Raw genomic sequence first — 23,905 nt, 5'->3', positions numbered from 1 at the left:
CAGAGACAACGTCTGTATGTTACAGCGAGCTTGCGCTTCCGCTCGCCGCACATTGAAAAAGCTCCTCGTCTTTCGCCGCGCTTTCAGTTTCCCGTCTCACCGCTTTTTTTTCATCCCAACGCGAGAATACATGCAGGCTGCATCAAAAGTCATAAATTTTTATTTGTCGCTTTTAATTGAAATACTATTTGCATTTCTGATTTATCGATATTTTTTTATCTGAAGACTTTCTTTAACATTTTAATTCTCAGTATCAAATATTTTAAGAATTAATTAAAATGTTAAACCTATTTAAAATTGATTAAAAACAGATTTTATCACTCAACGGTGAATAACTCCATTTAGGCATTTTTCTGAGATATACTTTATTTGCTCGGTTTAAAAGAAAACAATCTCAGTTATCGGAATGCATTATACATGCAGCGAGTAAGTGAACATGGTCTAACGTTTCGCAATAAAATCGTGCGTTACTTCGCAACGTTAGCAAAAATAGTACAGCTTTGTTGGCTTAACCTCATCCCATTGAGGAGATTGTTAGCAATGCATTGCTTTTGTTTGTTTATTCTAATTTACATAATAACCTTGACCAAACAAATAAGAAAATATTTTTAAATTTACGCGATAAAATCATCTCATTATTATTTCATTAATTACACGCGTCTTTGAAATATAATTTTTTTTTTTTAAACATTTCTTCTTGATATCTTCTTAATTTCTTCTTATAAATTCTTTTGTCTTGGAACAAATCTACTCACTATCGTCAGTATCGTCATTCATTTTTCTCGTGCGGCTTCTCCTGAACAGCAGCGGAACTAGAATACTGAATAGTGACATCAGTTTTATTTTTGAAGCACTTGCACTATTATATCACTTCATCTGCATTATTTCACTAGATTATGTAATATATTATTACGCACATATAATATTTTTATATTCACTACTCTTTCTCATAAGGTCACAAAATTTCTTATCCCGAAGTAATTATCCACCATAACATTGCAAAGCTCTCAAATAAATCTCGATAATTACGAGCGAAATCGCTTAACGTAATGTTAACAGTCTGAATTCAATGATACACGGAGAATAAGTTTTCACATAATTATATTATTTGTTTTTCTGAATTTTAAACAAATTTTCCGTCACTGCTCGTTGTCGTGTTGCATAGTCTTCGTGCGAGACTCCGCGAGCGTAATCGGAAAACAGTAGTCGACTGCACATCCCCACCGTAAAATCTCGTGTCTCTGCGAGAGAAGCGAGTTTTGAGCGTGTCGCGTGCCCGGGATTACTTTCGCGTCTCGGCGCTTATTGTTAGTCAAGATCGCATTGTCAACTTGGGTTTTTCTGAGAATCTCGCGGATGCGCTCCCCGCCATCACGGTGCGCGGCGTGTCGGAGTTCTTGGCTAATTTTGCTAGTGAAGGAAATATATATATATATATATATATATATATATATATATATATATGTGTATATTATATACATAGAGAGAGAGCGAGAGAATCTTACATGTGTTTTCACAATAACTGCAAGTTCATCGTGCCATGTAAACGCACATGTTTTCGCCGGCATTATATTATGCTGTATGCATCTGCATGAGTATACTACTTCGGTAACAGTATCAAGGTCGATATTGGATACCACATGGCTTGTATTAATTACAATCTTACCATCAAAATATAGAATGCCCGTATAATAATCAATTTTAATAACCATAGAGTCTTCGATTAGTCGGGAGTTTTTTGTCGAGAAAATATCGAGGAATATTTTTGTCGCGATTGTTTAATGTTTATAATTAATTTAACTAGAATATATTTGTATGACTAAAATATTTCACAACATTGATGAATCTTGATAATGAAGTAAGATATATATTTGCTGCTGTCCATAACTAAAGCGACATAGCATGGAATCCTAAAAATATAATCTCACACATATTTTATAAATTACTACAATATCTCTCTACATGTAGCGACTGCGCTTTTCGCAGTAATTAATAGCGATGAATCTTATTTTACAAGTAATACGTATTTATATGGGTAGCGAATTAATGATAAACGCACGCAAGATCAAGTTTTAATTTCTGCCTCTGGTAGCCAGGAATGTGTCGCACACTTAGGCAAAACCGTTCGAGAAGTCCAACGATCTCATATAAAGTTACTCCGGCCGGTGTTATAAAACTCGTTTTTGACTGGCTCCGGGATTCAATATCGCTGCGAGAGTGATAATACGGCCGTCTTCGCGAATGTGTCTAGCACGTCGTCCTTTATGAGGACTTTCGCTCGTGGAAGAATTCCTTGCCGCGCGCGAACCGTTATGACAAACTGATATCTCCCTGCAGCTATTGCGAGGCATGCAGCTATAGCGAAGGCCCACGTAGATTCTATCAGTGAAAATCGCATCTACTTGTGTGCGCCGTAGACATTATCGCGCTTCCCTTTTTACGATGAAGGGTTGGGCGACAAGCAGATGAGGTTGGGAGGGAGCAGGGTGTATTAAAAACTTTTTTCATAAAATATCTTATGCGAAGTAAGTACCATAGCACGGTAGAAAGGAAAGAGAGACAGAAAGAGACCGTTTAGTAGTCTCGTTTACGCTAATGACGTTTTCCGAATTTAAACGCTCGCTTATTCGACATCCACCGCCTCTGTTGTTCCGGTCGTTGTTGGAGTACATCGCGAATTGCATTTTAAAATTTTCAACGCTGAAGCATTAAGTATATTGTTTCTTAAGTATGTCTCTTGTGTAACATCATGTATATGCCAGACGTTTAAAATTGTATTAAGAAAAATCGGAATTATCTTTAATTTCGAAGCATTCATCTCTGTTTTATAATTGATTCAAAAGGATGTATGTCCGTTCAGTCAAAATAAAGGGATCAAGCTGAAATTTACAGAGATTGTGCACTTATATGTTCTAAAAACCTGTGTTAAATTTCAGATTGATTGTCTGACTCGTTTGAAAGATATTAATTTTTTAATTTTGTATGTGTTCTTATGGAGATTGACAGTTTATCAAACATATACATTCAGAATGCAAAGAAAAAATAGAAAACAAATCTCGGAAAAATTACGGTGTATAGAGGATACATTGGCACAGGTTCTCTATAAATTTCACGATGATTCACTGACTAGTTTCTGAGAAAAAAAGTAAAAACTGCAGCACTCTCGCAGATTTTGGCGTTTGACGCCGAAGACGCGCCTAAAGACGTGGCAACGTCGTTGTTTCATCGGTAACTAATATGGATATTTTTCGCCTTTGTTTGCCGGTTTCCGACATTTTCAGCCGATGTTTATATACAGCATCTGAAATTCACTTGCCCTTATATATTAAAAGCGGGATTTTATTCACTTCAACATTTTTTATTTAACCACATTTTTCTAATAATCGGCTGTCAATATACAACAGATACTATGACAGTCATGTGATAGCAGTCGGGCGTTCAGTGCAGCCAACAGTTAAAATCGAGCGGTGTTGCCACGTCTCTTCTTGTGTTATTTGCTCGATATTTATATTTTTTATTCTCGTATTTAAGCGTATTATTTTCATTATATAATATTTTATATTATTGCGTGATATTTTTGATTATATTTAACCGTTATTTTCTGTCTTTATCCACATTATACAGGTATGATTCTTATTTCTAGCAGTTAGATTCAGGGAAGATTCCCAGCCAAAAGTTTTATTAAGCCTTTATTAAGAATATTTACAAATACGCTGTTAATAATCATAAAAACTTGTTAAAATTACTTAAATCAGTAACATTAATGTCCTTGTTATGATATTAAATAGTAGTAAGCCGTTAAAGTATGCATACAACCGATATATATTGGATTTCTCAGATTACTGTACTTTTGGCTGGGAAGGTATAGGTAATACATCCTTAACAAACGGAGAAAATTTAAAGAATTTTGACAATTTCAGTTGCATGACAAATGAACGATAAAATCTTTTTGACGTGAACAATCGTCTATATAGAGATGCAAGCTTTTTTTTTTATTTGTGACTAATAAAACTTAGCGGTGGCTAAATCATTATGAGTGGATAAAAGAAAAAAAACATTAGAGAGTCATTAAAAAGATGCTCGGTTGGATAGCAATTAAGAATCAAAAGATTAAACTATCTTAGAAACTCTTAAACGAGTTCGTACCAGAATTTCGCGACGAAGAAGAGTACGAGCTTTCCTTCTCTTCGCGTCTCATCGGCCTGCACGAGTCTCTTCTCTGCATCATGCCCGTGTCCCGCTCCTTCCATTTCTGTGCGCGCCACGGAGCTTCACTCATGTGATAACCTTACCGAGGGGGATTGACCCCCCGGTTTCGCGGCCCCACCGTGACCTCGTCAGATCAACAGCGAATTCGCATTACCTACGTATACGCATGCCCGTCTCTCTAATGGAGTCACGCGCCCTCGAATGATGGGGGTCATTTCGTCGATCGAGTCATTAAATAATCCATCAGCGTTTCATCAACAAATAGCCGTTGCTGGTTAACGGCGCGTCTGAATAACCTCATCCTTCACGGGCTTATTCCAGGAAAGACCCGCGAACGGAAACAGTCGTTTCTCGAAGTAGCCGGTTCTTATTTTCATGACCAGCCTGTCAGTTAACTGCATTGACATCGCGCAACAATATTTGCTGCTCTTTTCTTCTCCATCAGGCCGAGTGCTTTCCATGACAACGTACTTCTCATGCTGCGATGTTCCGTACTGTGCGAACGCGATATTTTGTTTTTCAATATCGCGTAAGGAAATAACAAATAACAGATGTTATTATAAACTGATGTTATTATATTTAAGATAATTAAGATTTAATTTTAATTGCGGTATACCTTTTTGTTAAAAAAGCTCTCGCGATTCAATTGAGGTATTATTTTTAAGTAGGATGTCGGTTTAAAACACGATGATGCCACTACTAACAGTCACAGAGTGAAGATCTCCATAAAACTGGTCGATCATATTTTTTATTAGCATGACAAAGCACAGTTTTTGGATTCCTCAAATGTTCTTACTCATTCTCATATTTCTTCGCGCGAATTTGCCGCGCACTTCATACAAGCTACAAACTTTTCGTCACAGTTCTATCCTCAGTTTCGACGTCTTTCACTTTCTCGTTACGTAACACCGAGATGCGCTTCTCCGCCAGATGTGCGTCTCCGCGCGACGACGTCGCGACGCCGAGGCCCGACATGTCACATTTGAAGTTCCGAACGGTGACGAACATCGGTGCATCGAGCCGCTTCCGGACTGGTCCCCTGCTTCCGGAATCCCGCGCTCCGCGAGTTTGACAGTTTCCGCGAGCCGCGAAAAGCGTGCCGGCCGTTTAGGGTCACCGGGCGAAACTAGTCGACGCGTGGCTACATCACTGCGGCAGTCTCTATCCCTACCGCGAGCTACCTCTTCTTCGTCCGCTTCTTCATCGCGCGTCACGAAACCACCGACGCAGGTCTCTCTTTCTCTATCTCTCTTTCTCGCCCTCGCGACTATTTTAAATCCTTTGTAGTCCCTCGTGGTCTCGCGACGCCAGGAGTGTATCGCCGCGCTGGAGCGCGTGCATTTCTTTCTCAAAATAGAGGATTCTTGATTGACACGAGGAATAATATACATAAAAATATTTTGACAAAGTATTATTTTATGATTTCAAGAAATTATGTTATGATCGTAAAATGCTAATTAATAAAATTTAATTTTTTTTAATTGTTAATAAAAAATATAATTTTATATGTTATGCGGAATATAAGTTTTTGGGAAAATTTACGCATTATATAAATTCAGAATATTTTTATTAAGTTTTCGGATATATAAAAATTTCCATTTCATTTAACATCAAGTCTATTAGTTGACCCAAGTGTTCCGGCACTGATCAGCGTCATTATACCTTTTGATGCTATTTTAGAAACGTCGCCGGAGGCGATCTTATAAATTTCGCTATATTATTATCCGCCTTGACCGCGATATTACGTAAAAGCTATAGTTTTGACCGAGAAAAAGACCTCTTTCCCTGACAAGTCCACATATTATTCAAGTTTATGTGTTTGCATTCATTGTAAAACTGCACATGTACATACATACACTAAACATGTCGATGGTATTGCCGTTTAAACTATACGATACGATGTTATTATAAACATAGGTTTTTTTAGCGATTACATTTTCAAACGCATTTTTGGCTTTGTCTACTTCCTTCGACGATTTATTTTCCACGATTTAATATCGTTTGTCATGAAAAGTGACATTGTCAGTTCTTGTGTTTAACATCATCAGTTTTGAAGTCCGACAGTGGCGCGATATTTTTGATATTGAAGAAATTCGGTGTCGGTGCGAACTCGGGCGATGATAAATTGTTCATTAGACTGGCGCCGTTTCTTCACGCGGCGATGTAATCTATCAAGAGGTTGAAAAAGGACTCAAAATAATCTCCGAGCTTGACGTAGGTGGCATCTGGTTTTCCCATCGAGCGAGCATGAGACGGAAACAGAAAAGAAAGAATCCGAGAACCGGTAGATTGATCCAACAACTCACTTTGAACCCTCTCGGCGTGCTGTCAGTTTTTCTAATCGTGAAGGATTTTCTTCGCACGCCACTTGAATGCACCATGATAATCCGGTTGCATAATGCGTCGGAAGGGACAAGAAAAGCTCGTGAGACGCTATCTTGATTCGACGAGAGTGTCAAGCATACTTTTACTGTTTGTATGTACTGGGTGGTCCTAAACCGTTCCTAATTTTTATCTTGTAATTATACAAATGTAACTATATGATATATAAAATTTGTAATTAGTTTTTGAAATAAATAATAACAAAATTTTTAAAAAAGATGTTTAAAAAAAAGTACTGAAAAAATGTTATATATATATACATATATATATATATATATATATATGTATAATATAATATATTATAAATAGATTTGCACGTTTAAAATTTTACCGCTATTTTAATTAAAAAATCATCAATGAATAATACAGCTATTACAATATTTGTGAAAATAATGTTAGCTACGAGAAGCTATATATAAAATAATTTTGATTACTATTTGATAGCATTAGATATTTTAAAGTAACGCATTTATTGCTTGTAATACCTTTAGCATATACTCATTTATTTATGCTTGATTCAAACGTTTATTAATAGTTGACGTAATTCAAAATTTTTGAGTTACTGATTACTTCATGATGGGAGACTAAAAGGTCGAGATCGGTTTGACGTTTCAAGTTTCAACAGTATTACGTAGGATAATAGAATAAGTTAGCGTTGAGCTTTTCGGAGTCTGTACAGCGTCGACATCTGGATTCCGAGTTCTAAGAGAACAAACGCCACCCCGGAATATTTTGCCAAAACAAAGCTTTTCTTGGCTCCTCGGGTAAATAAATCTCGAGGAAATCACGCAGACTCGCGATTCATGCGCCGTCATTCAGATTTTTTACATCAACGTCGTACTCACTCGCACAGTCGGCACATCCGTTCAATATCATTTCTGAATTATAATCGAGGTATAATAGGCAAAAGTTATAATATATATATACCCACCATTGTTAATTGAGCTTCCTTGAAGAAATGCGATTAAATAAGCAGTCAATTTCAACAGACTCTTGCGAGATTTTCTATATTATTATAGAATCCTCAATAGTCCGATAATTGGCCGAGAGTTTCACTTTTAGACGATTAAATCCTTTCCTATTAACTCTTATTGTTCGACTTGTAACTTCATTTCTAACTTTCTTCAATTTATAAATTTACTAATTAACTTAATCAGTCGCGTGGATTCGTCGTTGTCGCACGTTGAGTCGCAGCAAATCACTGGTAAAGTTCTCTCCTTTCTCTTGACTTATCAGGACACTACTTTTACCGCTTGTCAAAATAAAGTGATATCGTACGATGAAAGCAAACGTTTCTTTGAAAAAATGGAGCACGAATACGTTTGGCGTCATCTCGGGCGCACTCGGGCGCATTTAGCAACTGAGTCAAGTCTGCTGTATCGAGACCGCCGGTACTAGAAACTGTACTATTCGCTTACCCGACTGGACAAATTCAGCGTGTGCAAGCCAGACCTCGAAAATAGTTCGCTGCAAGTTCGTACGGCGACTTCAATCTGATGTATGCACGTGTCTATTTGTAGATGACCGCGGCGCGATGCAATTTACCAGATCTGCTATAGTCGCGCAATAAAATTCTCCGTGATTATCGCGTACGAAATGTATTTGACCTTTTGTTTGACGATGAATTTATAATTAAAGGGATGGTAGTGAGATTCGCGAGATTAATGGTGTCCATTTAAAACGTTCCCCAATTTCAGAGAACACAATGCACCGAGCGAGTTTATTAAAACATCTGCCCGTAAAGCACAAAAGTACTCAAATAATTAATTCCACAATGTATCTGTAGGGGAAAGAAAGAGAGCTCTCTCTAGAGAGAGGCAGAAAAAGAGCGATAACTTGTACAAGAGTGGTCGAATTAAATTTTGATGACTTATATTCTTTGATAAATTTAGGATCAATTTTTTTATTGAAAACGTCATGAAACTTTGTATATCGTCAAGGTATTAGCTTCTTTTTCATCGCGATATATTTGCTAAGTTTAATAGAATAACAAAAGTTTGAAACTCTCGCTCTTCCATGACATATCAAAAATTCCTTTAGCACGGTAGTTAAATTAATCCTTGATTGCTTTGGCGCAGTCATACTCTAGAGGATCAAATATTTAACATTATTAGTTGGTCTGGCCTGCCACTAACGCGTAATGGAAGTCCCTGCGAAATTAATTTGGCCCCCGAGTGTGAATCATCTATAACGGCAAATTAATAATTCAAACAGCGGCGTTCAGAGCAACTGCGTTAATAAAATTTGCTTAAAATATTCTGCTGGACGAGAGGAAAAAAAAATGAAACAATGTAAATAATAAATAAGCTGGATAAATAACAGCGTTATACTCTAATAAGATATACGAGAAAGTTCAGTATAATAGTCTCATTTGTTTAACTTAATTTTTTATAGCAAAATTCTAGACACTAAATTCAATGCACGTAGTTGTTCGTCGAAAGAAATAAGAGAAAAGTTGGAAACAACTTTTTTTTCGACTTTTCGTACATTGAAAATTATTCTATCCCGCTCGTCCATCGCGAACGTTCTCATTAACCGGGCACGATCAAATCGAAGGAAAGGAAGAGTAATCGCGGCATTATTGCGTCTTTTCGAAACGACATATTCGCAAACCGTCGCGAGAGATCTCTTTCACCTTCGATTCATCGAAAAATCCCCGCGCTCTCCCTTCAGTCCCCTTCCCTTTACCTTGCTCCACCTCGGCATTGATGTGAATGGTCCTCAGTCTGAGCTCCTCGTTCTCGTAAATCATCCCCCTCGATGACTTCCGGTCGAGTTTTCTATTTGGCTTAACGCTGACGTCTCGCCGCCTGGTCCTCAGCATCCCGACACCGCCAACCCCCGTCCCCGCCATCATCCTTTTCCTCTTGTGCCACTTGTTTTCTTCCTCTTCCGCGAACGGTATGGCGCGTGGTGTATCACAAAGAGCGGGTCGCGACGAGTGACCGATTGTCCGCGATGATCGGCTGCGCCTCGCGCGCGGCCTCTCGAGAGGAGAGCAACACGCGACTCCCTTGTTCCCTCCCTTCTCTCGAGAAACTTTCGCGAGATATACTCCCGTTCCTGGTAACTATTTGATCTTCCGTTTGATATTCGGCCTTACTCGAAGAAAGTTCTGAGCACAAAGCTTTCGCGCTTGCCAGACTTGGCGAACGCAAATACGACTTGACCGCACTCGACGTTCTTTCTATCGCGTAGGCAAATCCGAAGATTCGTTTCGAAGTGTTTATCTTAATTCTTTAATACATATATATGTTACACTACGAAATATCTTACTTTGAAGCATTCGCACTTTCTTCAGGTGGCTTATTCCATGATAGATCTTATCATATTGAATGTATAATCACTTTCTGCCATTTAATGATAACTTAAGGAATTTTTAGTATTAATATTTGTATAGTATATATATAATCCGTAAAATTATATTGTTTGAAGATATTTTTTATATTACTTTTATTTATGTTATTATAAAAACTGGCACTGTGAATTCTCTTTTCTATTAGATCTTACTTTCGACCGAGAAATTATTTCTAGCCAGCTATATATATCTTAGTCTTGTATTAACTACTTCAATAAGAGGAAATTAGTTTTTAAATTGTAATATTTATATCATTAGTGTTATAATAACTCTGCACTGAAAAGGATTAAAGGTGCGCACTTGCGCCGATATGCCGGATCTCGAGAATGACACGGCGCGAAGCCATACTTCCTCCGTTTAAAGCCGAGCGTATGTTCCTCGAATAATCGCACAGTCACTTCGGCGACGAGTCTGCGTCAATCCCGGGAACAAACCCGGGGAAGCGAGGTGTAATTGATGCCGGAGAAACCGAATAGATACCTTACTTGTCGAGTCACTCTCTATTGTGAAGACTATACATATATGCTGGTTTGTAGTACCGCGAAGTTTGTACATACACGCTGACTCGTGATATCTCACGCAGTCTATACAGATCTAATATCACCACGCTGTTGCATCGCGGAATCAGGGTTAAAAGCCATTGGAGTTACCGGGAAGTAATCCGTCTAAAATTCCGTATACGTTTCAAGAAGGTTATAACGCGTTGTTATATTCCGCGGATTATATATCTCGGTCCACCAGCGAACACAGAATTGGGAGCTATCGACGTTGCCGAGCAACATAATCTGCCTGTGATCTCCGTTGTGTGCGGATACGTCGTTGTATTAACTTAGCGTAGATCCTCTACCAGCAGTACTAATTGGCTAATTCCTCCAGGATTACGTTTCTCTTCCCGGAGACCGTCACGGAGACTGCGAAGGACGGTCGGCTTGCTTCGCGGACCTATCCTCGGTCCACGCGGTCGCGATGAATCGTTTAGACGAAGTTACGGTATCCGGCAATACCGGTCGCCGCGTCGCCCTCGCGGCCAGAAGAATTTGCATCGGACACTCATTTCTCACGCGGTATTCCTCGCACGTAATTTGCGTCCCCATTACTCAGCGTTTATCAGCATGCTTGGGCGACCACCTCTTGCACTTTCAAGCTCCGTTTTTGCGTTTTTTATTTTTCTCCCCCCTCTCTCTCTCTCTCTTTTTGTTTCCCTTTCTTTTAATTTGTTTTGCACGTCCACGCGGCACACGCAAGGGAATTTATCTCGTCGCCCGGGCGGATTTTCTGCAATCTTTCGGCCGGCTGCGGCAGTCATCGGCCGACTACCGCGCGCCGTTATGAATGTCGAGATTCTCGCCCCTAGGACGCCGGCGATTATTCACGAGGGATTTAAAGTTGCGGCTTAAACTTCTAGCTTCTAGTATCTAGCCTCTTTTCTATCCGGTGGGATGCGTCCGTGCAAAAACTGCCCTCGCGAGAACGGTGAGTGGTTGCGATACGTAATGCTTCGCAGTTATTACGGGGCGATTATCCACGATGATGCGTGATGTCTTTGCGTCGCTCGAACAGAATCGCTGGTCCTTGAAAAATGCATTAAAGTTAGAAGAAAAGTGACACGAAACGGTTAATGATACATATACCGTAAGAATAAAGTATTTGATGCGATTACTAGTCGACTTCATGAATTTCACAGCGTTTTTATCTGTCAATTCTATATGCATTCTCTGACCTTTAGTTGTCGAATAAAGTTCCCAGTGATTGCTCCTGTCATTCCTATCGTCGGTGATCTGAAACAAATATCTATATTAGAAATCACGTGTAATAAAATCATATAATACATTTTTATATATACTATGCATTTAGATTTTTCTGTGACGAAAATATATTCAGAATAATCAATGAATATCTCATTGTTTCCAAATAACCCGTAATTCGATTTTTATCAGTCATAGACTGTTTTACTGTTGCAAAAATAGAATATTTGCTCTTAAATAGAAATTGATAAAACGTAGTAAAAACCCATTTGACCTCAACATCGAAATTGATCGATATCGTTAAGAACCATCGCGAATGAAGGTTTTATTTTCCGAGCGAGATTTCGATGGCGAAATTAGTCACGAAGGATTTTTGAGTGAACGAAGTCTTACAAGATATTGTACGTGATTAAAACCTTCTCCGACAGCTTCGCTTAGAGGATTGCTTCACGTGTCGTAGAACGCGGAGTATCCGATACGCGTGTTCGAGTAAATGCGCGGAATGGCAAAACATATTTTGCTCTTATGTGAAGGAGGAAGCGAGTATCCGCTTTGAAAGAAACTTTTTTTGGCCATTTTTTCTATTTCTCTCTCATTCTCGCGCGTTTCTTAAGACTCAAAGTCTAGGGAATGACATCAAAGAGGACATCACAGTAAAGCAGGTGTGTATTCTCGAACCTATTGTTGTCTTGTTCCGAAAACATACATAAAGAGCGACAAAGAGCAGGGAGAGAAAAATATATAGAAGAAATAGAAATTTATCATATATTCTACAGAAAATGTATTTGTGAATATTTAGAAGCTTCTGCTGTCGAAATTAAAAATAAAATAAAACAATTTCATGAAAAAGAAGAATTAATCAACGAATTAAAGGTTGTAACAGTATGTTGGAACATAAAATGTATATTTTACAGCGAGAAATGTAAGTACGATTCTGTTAAAGTTTTAATATTTTTCTGAATTTAGATCCTTATAAACTTGAAACTTGAAACTTGATATATATATATATATATATATATATATATATATATATATATATATATATAATGTGTCACACAGACCGGAATACCACGAATATATTAAAAATGTTGAATGTATATATAGAAGAGAAAAGATAAAAAAGAAATAAATTTTTCTCATACATTCAGCTAGCTTTTTGCAATGATCTTAATTGCTGCATAAATAACGATTCCCTCGTGTTTGCATTAGAAACTTGTAATTATCTCTGGGTTACCTTACGCGATAATTAGAAAAAGAGTGAAAACTTTACGCTTCGTCATACGTCTGCGGACTTTCTTGATGAAGTTGATTCTTTAATTAACGTCGACAGAAAATGATAAAAAGGTAAATGACAAAGGAGGAACTTTTCTCTTATACTATGGTATCATACTAAAAGAGATAAAATCGCGCGAAAATGTATAAATATACGAAAATTGCGAAATCAGAGTAGTAAAAATAGTGTCTTGATAGAGAGACAAGTCTATATGCGTGCTTAGAACAAATATTCGATTTGAACGCATTCCAAGTAGCAGGTGAGGCATGATTCATGGCTCATGTCTAGCACGAAAATTAACGTTGTATTTGCCGACGAAAATTACTTACGAAACGAATTACATATCAAAGAGTCTATGTAAAGAAAATTCATTTCTGTTTTTATTTAACATTGCACGAAAATGATCAGATTCTCATTATATTTATCGAGTATTTTTGTAACAATCTCTCTCTAAAATATCAGCGCACATTAATTTAACTGTAATTAAATTATATTTATGACATATATGTCATACTGTCATACTATCGAATATTTCGACGAACCAAAGTAGAATAAATATATCTATATTTTGAGATTTTATTGTCCATTTATGTTGATAAATTATTATTGCTATTTATTTGACAGAATTAAATTGATCTATTGAAAATTTGGTCGTAATTATTGAGAATTAATTATACTTTTCATCGCTACAAACAGATCAATTCCGCTTAATTAAATTTATTTTATTAATCACTAATTTTACTTGTATCCTACGGATGATTAATGAATTTCTCAGGAGCGCAAATGCCAGATGATACTGCTTATATTTATAAACAAACGTGTCGCATGCAAAGTGCCGGTCGGCGTAGCTTTTGCAAAATAAAACGTTTATGAAACGCTCCGTCGACGTGAGTTGTTCTAATGAGGTAGGACACGAGGTCTTTGATGCGAAACGCGCGCCAACGAGATGTAAGAGAGACCAGAAGTTACAGCGTGCAACAATTACGCTCTTTTAAGCGTGACGACGCGACAGAATGGCGGGGCGATGTATCTTCTTTGTAACGTGAACTTCAGCAGTATACGAAAGTTTTCGCGCTGCCGGGCAAAAACTTAAGGCTCGTTAAGAGGCGCGCATTTGCATGACATTTATCACAACTCTTGGGAGGACCTTCAAGATACGTGCCAGCGCGACCGGATAAAGCCGGAAGGATTAATGAGGACGTCTTTCTCTCATCCTCTCTGTTGCCACGCTCGCACTTCGCACGGTGTTAAGACGAAATATATATTCGCCCATCAGCTTTTAACTCTTTGGTACGTTGGCGTCATCTCTTCGGCAATATATGTTATTCTCTTAATGCTTTGCGGAAGAATACCCGTCGCCAAATATACGTAATATAGCGTAAACTTTATTATGCAACCGCATCTTTCAATTTATTGCTTGGAGAAATGAATTAAATATTGAATTTTATCGAAGAAAAGTAGTGACGATTTAAAAGATTTTAATAAAATATTTTGGATGTACAGTACTTTATGTCAAAAATATATGAGATAGTACAAACTGAGAAACTTTATATGTGAATGTAATATATTTATGTTACTGTTTTATTATTCGAAACAATTTTTCTCATCTTTCTATACTTGCGATTAGAATAGACTTGATACGAAGTGCTTTTTTCAGAAGTTCGCTCTTATATATGCGTGAAGTGTTATACTACTTATTAGCCACCTGGTGGCCGCGTAATTTTAACGATTTCCGGTCTTGTTCGACGGATACGCGTTTAGCAACCACGTATTACGCGTATATCAATATACCGATATAATCCCCGACGTAAACCAGACATGGGTCTCGACACGTAATACGATGGCTGCGTTAATACCAAATAATCAAAAACCGCGATTTTTAGTATATATATATATATATATATATATATATATATATATATATATATATACACACACACACACACACACACACACACACACACACACACACACACGCGCGCGCGCGCGCGCGCACACACATCCATGCAGTTAGTTATTAATGCGGGATATAGCTGCACGCTGCTGCATTATCATTTAAATTTATATATCTTGATGCTAAACGTATCAAGTGCCGAAAGATATTTTTTATATTATTTTGAAAAAATTTTTTGTGCGTCACGTAACACGTTCAGGACTTTGACTTTTGGTATCCAACTCACGCAATGATGATGCTGCGTCCAAAACCGGTCCGGCCCTCTCTCGCATCAAGCGTATCTGCGTGGCGTGAAACGTAAGCGGTGCAGCGGCCGTGACGTTCGTGCGAAAATCGAATTTACACCGTGAAGTGCGAGATCGGGACGTTATCGGCCAGCCGGCGCGTGCACAATTTTAACGATTTCCGGACGGGTTACTTTCGGCTTTCGGCGTAACGCGGCGTTACGCTCGAAGGTCGACACGAGCCAGACCCCCCGTGATTCGAAACCTCGATCCGAATGATCGGCCGCGTTGGAATGGAATCGATGACGGGGCGTGTTATTATTAAGCGAAGCGATGACGGATTTCTGATCGCGAAATGATTTGGGCCGTCGACGTCGTGCTTTTTCGTATACCATGTTAAAGGGAATCGCTTCATTTATGAATACATTGCCCCACTGTTTAAAATGAAGCTAAAATAAAACCTCCATTCTGTTTGTCTTCCGTAATGGTCATACGTAATCGTACATTATTGTTATTTTCTAGAAGATAATCAAGATATTAAAGTTTGTTTCGGTATATTGAGTTTGTTTAATATATAAACTTTTTAACGTTGAAAAGAATTCGTTTATTAGCTATTAAAATTGGAAATAGTTAACAAAATAGCTATTATAATATTAATAAAAAGCTCGCAAATATTAATTCGGTATTTTATTACAGAAGTTCTAATTAATGTCTTTGTGAATATCAATCATTCAATTTAACTTTACATTTTCGAAACAAATTTATTTTAAAATTTATTTATTAATTATAACATAAAAATTAATTACAAAGACATTACACAAAAGTAGTAATTATTACTTATTAATCTTATTATATTGATAAAGATATTACACATCAGTTGTGAACTTATCAAACTTTATTTTAACGTTAAGTTTACCTTAAACAGACATTCAGTTTGTATATTTGTTAAAGAACATGTATAGCTTAAAGAGATGGTGATTAACACCCGGGAACACTCTGTAGTGTAGAACATGTCGATGGCGTTGATGACATACAGTCGAGACAACGGCGGGCCCATGGATTACATGCGCGACACGTGTCGCCGACGCATTTACCGGCATGACGTTAACACGTGCATCGTCGCGGCTTCTCGTTGCGGCGCGTCTCGCAATGCGTAAGTGCCGCGCGGAAATGCGTGTACACTGTGTGGTTTCGAATGCACGTTGCGAATGATTTACAGGCGGTCGCGGGTAGCGTGCACCGGATGCAAGTTGCTCGCGCGGATGCGACACGAAGATTTAATTTTTCGAACGCAATCGTTAACCGGATCGTTTCCCGGCGTACGATTCACCAGTTTTAATTATTGCTCGTCAAGTTCCGTCGCATTTTTTTCTTTTTTACTGCAAAATTCTGCTCGAGGGCGAACAACGAGACCCCGATATATCCGTCATCGATGGAAAACATGTCGAACGTAACGAAGAGAATGGTCTCGACGTGGATGCCGGGCACCATTCTCGAGCTTTTCATTCAAAACCAGTCGTGTCCAATTAAGCGAGATGCCTCGTGTGCGCTTCATTTATTCATAATGCGACATGTTTCATCGATATTTCGCCTCTGGCTAAAAATGGCGAGCGTATCAAGGTTTAGATGAGGACTCATTTTTGTTAATGTCAATAACATCTTGACTCTAAATTTAGCACAGAAGAAATGTATTGTAATGTATAATAATAATACTTAAAAAACATCTGGATCATTAGCAATTTTTGAAAAAAGTTTTATTAATCACAATTAAAGTGTAAAAGTTACACAGTTACGTTAAAAAAAGAGCAAAAAATTATCCGAAAATTACCTTTTATAAAAATTATAATTTATTAATGACTCATATTATTTAGAAAACAAATTTTTTATAAGAAAATATTTTTACAAGTTGGCCCTTGTAACAGAATTAATGGTTCGGCAACAAGTTATATCCGTACATAAATTATGCAAATGTTGTACTTCTCACCGCAGGATATTAAACGAATGAATGTAAAACGTGCGTAATAAAAGAAGTCACATGGGACACGGTCAGGTTACCCTCTTTGGGCAGGAATGTCTAATAATAGTAATAAAATGAAGCGGGAGATGTACTTAGATGCCTCACGAGGAATGCTAACGAGATGGTCTCCATTTGCAATTCCGGTATACTTTAGGAAATGTCGGGAATACAATACAAAGCCAAGTCTCGCTGTGCGCGCAGAAGTCACTCCGCAGAAGGCAATCCGAATTCGCGACAAGGCCACGGACGCGGCTAATTGAATTCAATCGAAAATGCTTGCCTAATTGCAGCGTCAAGCTTTCGTAAGCCTCGTCTTCGGAAGTTCGCTGTTCTTCCCCCTCATGGCCCGCTCCCTCTTTCCCGCGTTCGGCTTTCCTCGATTCGCCTTCCATCTTGGAAGTGGGACTGAATAACTTTCAAGTTTATGGAACTGAATCTTAAACGGCCGACCCTCCAATTTAAACTTGGGTTGCGATGGTTGCGATGCTATCGTTTTGCCCTTGAAAGCGAGTTACCTCCGCTGGCGCGAGGACACAGCCGTGGATCCCCTCGGATCGTACGTCTTCGCGGTGACTCATGAATCATTTCGACGTGTCGACCGCAACGTGTTTCTCTCAGATGTGCGCCGAATCCCTTTTACGCATTTACGGTAGTGTCACGGATTTGACATTATTTAGGATTCGTTGCAAAATATTTGACAGATCTCTTGAAGAATTTCGAGTCAACTTTTTTTTTTAACATAAAAATCACTATTTGTCATTTGTAACTTTCAGCGTTGAGTTCTTTGCCCCTGCAGAGATACAATACTTGTCTCAAACTTGTTTTCTTGTCCATTTATATTTCTTTTTCATTCTTGAAGTGTAAGCGTATATCTTTGTAATCCGTCTTCCTTGGAAATATTTGACATTCATACAGTTTTCACTATTTGTCTCGCAACTATACAATAGTGATGCAGTAGCAAATGTATGACACAGCACAACAACGATTTCTCACCGAAAAGTAACCACTCAAACTTTTACATTTTTCTTCCGCTAAATTATTTGTAATCCGAACGATGTCGAACGATTCTATCGAGTTTCATTCATTTTTAATGACTTCTCGCGGTCGCAACGTGGTCGAAAGTGCGTAAAAATAAGTCGCTCGCGAAACGGTCCAGGCAGCCTTCGCTGCTCTATGCGACTTGCCCGACTGATTTTTCGAGTGTACGTCCGACCTGTCAACGGCCTGATGGAGCAGGGAAAGACTCCAAGAAAAACGGACAATCGGCCGAGTTAGAAATGAATCATCGACCGGCTCGTAACACCACCATCGACGATTAATTCATCGTCAGCCGCTCGTTATTACGGTCGACGGCCGACAGATTGGTTGGCGTGAAGGAAAAAAGCTTTTACACGGCATTTTCGTGCTCGGGATGAACGATCGCTCCGGACCGGACTCGGATTGCGGCGATGAAAACTTGATCGTCGGCAAGAAAGAGAGAGCTCGAGAGCTCCCACGTGGTATACTCTCACGACAATCCGGAATTTCATAGGCACGCTACTCTTCGCGACAGAAATAACTCCCGGGGCATCCCGTACATGAACGTAGCCTGACAGCGCGCAGCGTGTAAACACCTCGTAGTCAGCCAATTGGTCGGGCCGCTGGGAATAGATACTTGTACTTCAAAAAGTTTCCAGACACATCTCCACAAGGCAAGAAAAGAGTAGACTTTTTAATATTCAGCGTTAAGCATCTTAGCAATCGAGCCACGAGCTTGAAAGTTCGAAGAAGCGAAACATGAATTTCAGTCACAATAGCTTTAATTTAAGCCACTTATTCTCATTGTCAGCCGCTTGTATGAAATTGCGAATCTTTTTTAAAACATCAATATAAAAAAGTCTGCTTCAAATTGGTTTAAAAGTCTGTTAGAAAAGCTAAAGCGTTGTTATACTATATAATATTATATCGCAGCTGCAAAGTTGTGAAGATTTTCTTCACAGAGATTTGAAACTTTTCGGGTTTAGTGTACCTCTCGAAAGAGTTCTATTCATGATCGTTCGACGAAGTTTTCAAAGAAACTCGCGTTTTTATGCTGCACACGCTGCACGCGCTGCTCTTACGTGTCGCGAAATAAATTTCTTTGATATTCTCGCATTTACTGTCGCGTTTACTGTTTGCGGTCGCGCACAGCAGCTTCGGAAACGGTTTACGAAGTGCGGATTTACGAATGTTGGTCCTACGAATTCACCATGACGCTCGTAGGATGATCATAAGGAGATTTTATCGTTACGACATTGTATCTCCGTTGTGCTTGACACGAAACGTTGCACCGTAGCGCGTCGTTTATGTCCGAACAATCCCAAGCGTGACTACTTAAATGTCTACATCAGTTGTCTGACTCATAATGGCAACAGTTCCTCGCAGAAAGAACGTTTTCTTTTGAGGTCTTCAATCGCTTAAACTTATTTATTGATATTTATGTATTACAGAGTGATTCAGAATAATTTTTATATTTGAAAAAATACTTTCTTTCTATAATTTTAACAATACAATTTAAAATTAAATTTGCTAATCTTGCCAAATTTAATATTAATTCGTTATTATAGAAACATTACATTTATTATTTTTTAAGACATCATAAGTAGATATCAGTGCCAAAGAGAAGTATTGAAAAATCTTTTTATTGTCGTTGCGAAAATTCGCTGATATTGCGTTTTGTCTACCTTTCTACCGCGAGATGCTAGTTCTCTGCCTTGCAATCAAAGACTGCCGGGAAGAAAAATGAAAGGATTAAGTGGAGCACGAAACGAACGTCGGCCACATTACGGCGAAACTCGATTTTGCGACGAGGGGGAAAGAAAGATTCTAATTGTACTCAACGTAGTCGCTGCGGCGGATAGCGCGATAAAAGGGTCGGGCAATAAAACGCAGCGAGGCGACTAACGGAGAAGATGTACTTTTACGGGAGACGCTGTTACTGTTCCGGTTCTCGCGAGCAAATGTCTCAATGTCCACTTCCACGCAGGACAGTTGATAAATGCACGCGCAATTTGACGCGACCAACTTGGGCCCTTTTCTTTACGGTACCTATCTTTATTCTATAATATGCTCGTATATTCACACGATTCGCAACACACTTTTCATGTTCCCTTTCCTTCCCGCGCATTTAAATTTTACGCCCTGGACCTCATTTCTTCGAGAAAATCGAAGACAAATGGCAAAACGAAAAAATAATTTGCTCGCGAGAAAGAATATTCGATTTTTATAAATTATTGAGAGAGTGGTAAATTTATGAGATTATGATACTTTTTTCGTCATATGTATATTACTTTGGTACGTTATTTAAAAGGTTACGATGAAGTGAAGGGGAAAAGGAAATTACTCTCTAGTGACAAATTCCCGAATAAACTGCGTTTGCGATAGGCAGACGGTAATCCTGAACAGAACAAAAGAAAAGCCGCGTCCGCACTCCCAACACCAAGCCTCCATTGCGCCGGTAATATAAACACCTGGATATATATAGCGGCGAGAGAAAACCGGCGAAAAGTTTTAGCGAGTGCCTCTGACAATCCTCAAATGGCTGATGGGGTTTGTGTTGGAAAAAATTGTTCTTTAAAAAAGAGAACTCAAATTAATAAAGTAATTAATTAATTTTTGTTTCAATTTGAGATTTTTAATTTGCCTAAAGCTCGTGATATTGACATTTCTCTAATACTTTCAATTTAACTTTTTTATATTTTACAAGCAGTGTGGTACAGTATCCCCCTTTCCGAATGCTCGTGACATTTTATAGCGCTTTTGCGATCGTAATTTCCTACCAGCGAAAAGCTGCGAAATTACCGGCACATTGCACAATAATATCTACTCTTCTCTCTCCCCTTTCTCTCTTTCGTCCCTTTTAGACACCGTAACTGGCGCAGACATTTCTAATTTTTAAGAATCAGTTTGTGTCTGTAACGTGATTTTATCTCTTGTCCGCGTCGTTATTTTCTCTATCGTTCGTTCCTGCCGCAGAAATTCTTTATATCGGCGCGTATCTTCGGGCACGTTTCCGAAACCGAACGAGAGATCGGAGATCGGTTATTTTTCTTTCTCTTTACGCCGAGATAACTCTGAGTTTTCTTGGTTCTGTCCGCTTTATTGCCTCGCCTCGCCTGTCTTTTTCTTGCGCCGTAGCAGCGCGGAGTAGAACGCGCGCTCTTCGATTCTAATAGAACATCGTAAAACCGCGACCGACGTCGTGAAAACTGTAGCAGACGATGCAGCGGGAAACATTCTTCAGCGGGCATTCTTGGTCCCGGAGACCGTCGCTTTTCCAATTTCTTCGAACTCCACATGTCTCGACTTCCACACTTTTTCTATGCTGATTTTTCACTAGAAATGTGCCGGACACGTAAGAAATATCCACGAGGAAAAATAGATGAATGGACGTCGTTGTGAACAGTGCGCGTTCTTGATTGAAATATTTCGGGATATCGGAAAATCGCCATGTGGTTTATCTGGTTACATTAACGAGCGTTTATTTCTTCATTTATCATAAATACGTGCTAATTATTTCGATAGTGATTGTTACGAAAGATCTATCCAGTAGTTGCTGATTGCTGTATTAATTACATTAAGATTAGTTTTATTGATTAAATTTTATTTTATTTCATGATATTTTTCTTCTCTCTCTTTTTTTCTCCCTATTTCTAGTTCCTATTTCTCGTCCCAGAAAAAAATATTTATGCTAAAGATAAAGCGATGCCGGTGAAATCAGATGTTAGCAATCTAATATGTCACCACACTATTAAGCTTAACTAAACAAAAATCACAAAAATACACCAATAACCGCAACGTTCTTTTCTTAGTATAGCCATCAGATTAGCAAAAGGCACATTTGAACATTTTTTCAACCAGGGGATCGCGACAGCAACCCATCTGGCTGTCATCGCATCCTTGCCTTCTTCCCGTTCTTCCTTTTTCGGGTGTAAAAGCTTCTCACGCCACCCTTTTTCCCCTAAGCTTCGTTATGTCACGTCAAATCAAGTTTGACTCTCGCTTTTCTTCACATCCATACAGGAAGACAGGAAGTTTCTTTGGCACATACCTTTTTCTTCTTCTTCCTCTTCCACCTTCGCGACTTCTTTTTATTCGCATTCCCCGTCGTGCTCGTCGTCGTCGTCGTCGTCGTGGTGATCGTCGTGGTGATCGTTGCGATCGTCGTGATCGTCGTCGTCGTCGTCGTTGCCGTTGTCTTCGTCGCCGTTATCTTCCTCTCCTCCACAGTCCTCCTCGTTCTTTTCCTTCTCCTCTTCCTCCTCTTTCTCCTTTGATTCCTCTTGTTTTTTTCCGCGGCCACGGCCGTGCGGAATTCGAACCGGGGTTCGATTTGGCGGCACCCGGTTGGAGCTGGTCGGCATTACTGCGTTCGAGTAGACTGCTCGCACCCGAAGTCTACCTCCTTCTCTACTTCTCTTCATCTTTCTCTCTTTCGCCTCACCGGCCCACCGCCTCTCTTCTTTCCCCGTTCTCTCTCACTCTGTTGTCCGCAGTTTTCTCCGCGCCCTCCCTTGCCCTCTTTCTCGCACCTTTCATGTTTTTCCCTTCTTCTCTTTGTCTTTCATTCCCGCTTTCGTAAACGCTTCGTGACCCGTCTCAACTCTCTCTCTTTCTCTCCTCGACGTTTTCCGGTGGTGCTGCTCTCCCACCTCGAGAGCTCTCTCTCTCTCTCTCTCTCTCTCTCTCTCTCTCTCTCTCTCTCTCTCTCTCTCTCTCTCTCTCTTCTTGGTCTCGTCCCATCCTTCTTCTTCACGCCAGCTTCTTCTCCGTCTCTTTCTCTCTTACGAACCGCAGGCGCTATCTTACCGATCTAAAATTACCCTAGAAACGATGAACGCCGTTTTCCTTCTCTTTCTCTCCCTCTCTATTTCTCTCTCTCTAGGTCTTCTCCTACCGCTTTTCCTCCTGCGGCTTTCAACGCACATGCCGTCTTCCGCCATGGGCGTAGCTTGTCTGTCTGAGGTGAGCGACTTATTCCTGGAGCGCGATCGCTTAAATCAGGTTTATAGATCGGTATTTAAACATACGGTAGATACTATCGAAGTGTGGTTGTTGATCAGTTCGATGACAGATTATGAGTCGACCGGTAATCGGAGAACGGTTTATAGGTACGAAGAACGAGGAAGATGGTTTTGAAGACAAAGTGGAGCAGTGAGATTGAAATCAGCTTGCGGTGCGTTTTCCACTATTTATTTTTAAAGTTTTCTTTGCATCAACGAAGTTAACAGTGCAGTGATGTAAAGGGAAGTTAGAATATTAAGGCGCACACACACAAGTAACGAAGTTTATTAAATGTAGAAAATAGAATAAGCTTACAGAAGTAAAAACTAATAAATTACTTTCTTGGATATTAAGTGAAACCGTAATCTTTATGGCAGAAAAGTAGACTAATAATTTTAAATTTAATTTTACTTTAATTAGCAATCATGTTCCTATTAAATTAACATTAATTCTAATCCGATTTTAAGGTAAAGCAATCAACTTTTGAGTTTATTCACATATTCCTTATGCAGAAGATTAAATCACAATGATCAAGATCGGACCGTCAGCGAATCGTTTTTTCGTGTGCGCGGTTTGCGACGGTAGCCGCCCTTTTTTTAATGGCCTCCGCAATTTTATACGTTAAAGTATCGTAAATGTCGCGGCTGACTTATGGTTATAAAAGATGCGGAAAGGCACGCACGCTATGCAAACTCCCGCTGCGCGTTTCACGCACCATAAAC

The 23,905-nt window shown here is 39.1% G+C and overlaps 2 protein-coding genes and 1 long non-coding RNA gene across 7 annotated transcripts in view; 2 read left to right on the top strand and 1 right to left on the bottom strand.

Annotated features, from left to right (window-relative positions):
- LOC143903456 (uncharacterized) overlaps positions 1 to 22,626 on the bottom strand; it is a 35,967-nt gene extending 13,341 nt beyond the window's left edge. Inside the window, exons 1-3 of one of the 4 annotated variants that reach the window (XM_077417042.1) lie at positions 22,231 to 22,626; positions 11,670 to 11,727; positions 9,280 to 11,520 (exon numbers count right to left, since the gene is read on the bottom strand). In XM_077417042.1, coding sequence (XP_077273168.1) covers positions 9,280 to 9,448 — 169 coding nt within the window. In that variant the 5' untranslated portion in view covers positions 9,449 to 11,520; positions 11,670 to 11,727; positions 22,231 to 22,626. The other 3 variants (XM_077417043.1, XM_077417044.1, XM_077417045.1) reach the window with 3 other exon arrangements.
- The window catches only part of Ror (tyrosine-protein kinase transmembrane receptor Ror), a 254,960-nt gene that overhangs the window by 55,732 nt on the left and 175,323 nt on the right, over positions 1 to 23,905 (top strand). The window lies entirely within an intron of this gene.
- Positions 23,107 to 23,905, top strand: part of LOC143903425 (uncharacterized) — a 38,815-nt gene continuing 38,016 nt past the window's right edge. Inside the window, exons 1-2 of the long non-coding RNA XR_013258714.1 lie at positions 23,107 to 23,144; positions 23,291 to 23,355. This is a non-coding gene — a long non-coding RNA (uncharacterized LOC143903425). The remainder of the gene's footprint in view (positions 23,145 to 23,290; positions 23,356 to 23,905) is intronic.

This window comes from Temnothorax americanus, unplaced genomic scaffold, assembly GCF_048541705.1.
Source record: "Temnothorax americanus isolate GAGA-0224 unplaced genomic scaffold, ASM4854170v1 Scaffold47, whole genome shotgun sequence".
In the NCBI taxonomy this organism is placed as follows: Eukaryota; Metazoa; Arthropoda; class Insecta; order Hymenoptera; family Formicidae; genus Temnothorax; species Temnothorax americanus.
Note: the sequence above shows the minus strand (reverse complement) of the source record. Positions and strands in the feature narration are given on the sequence as shown.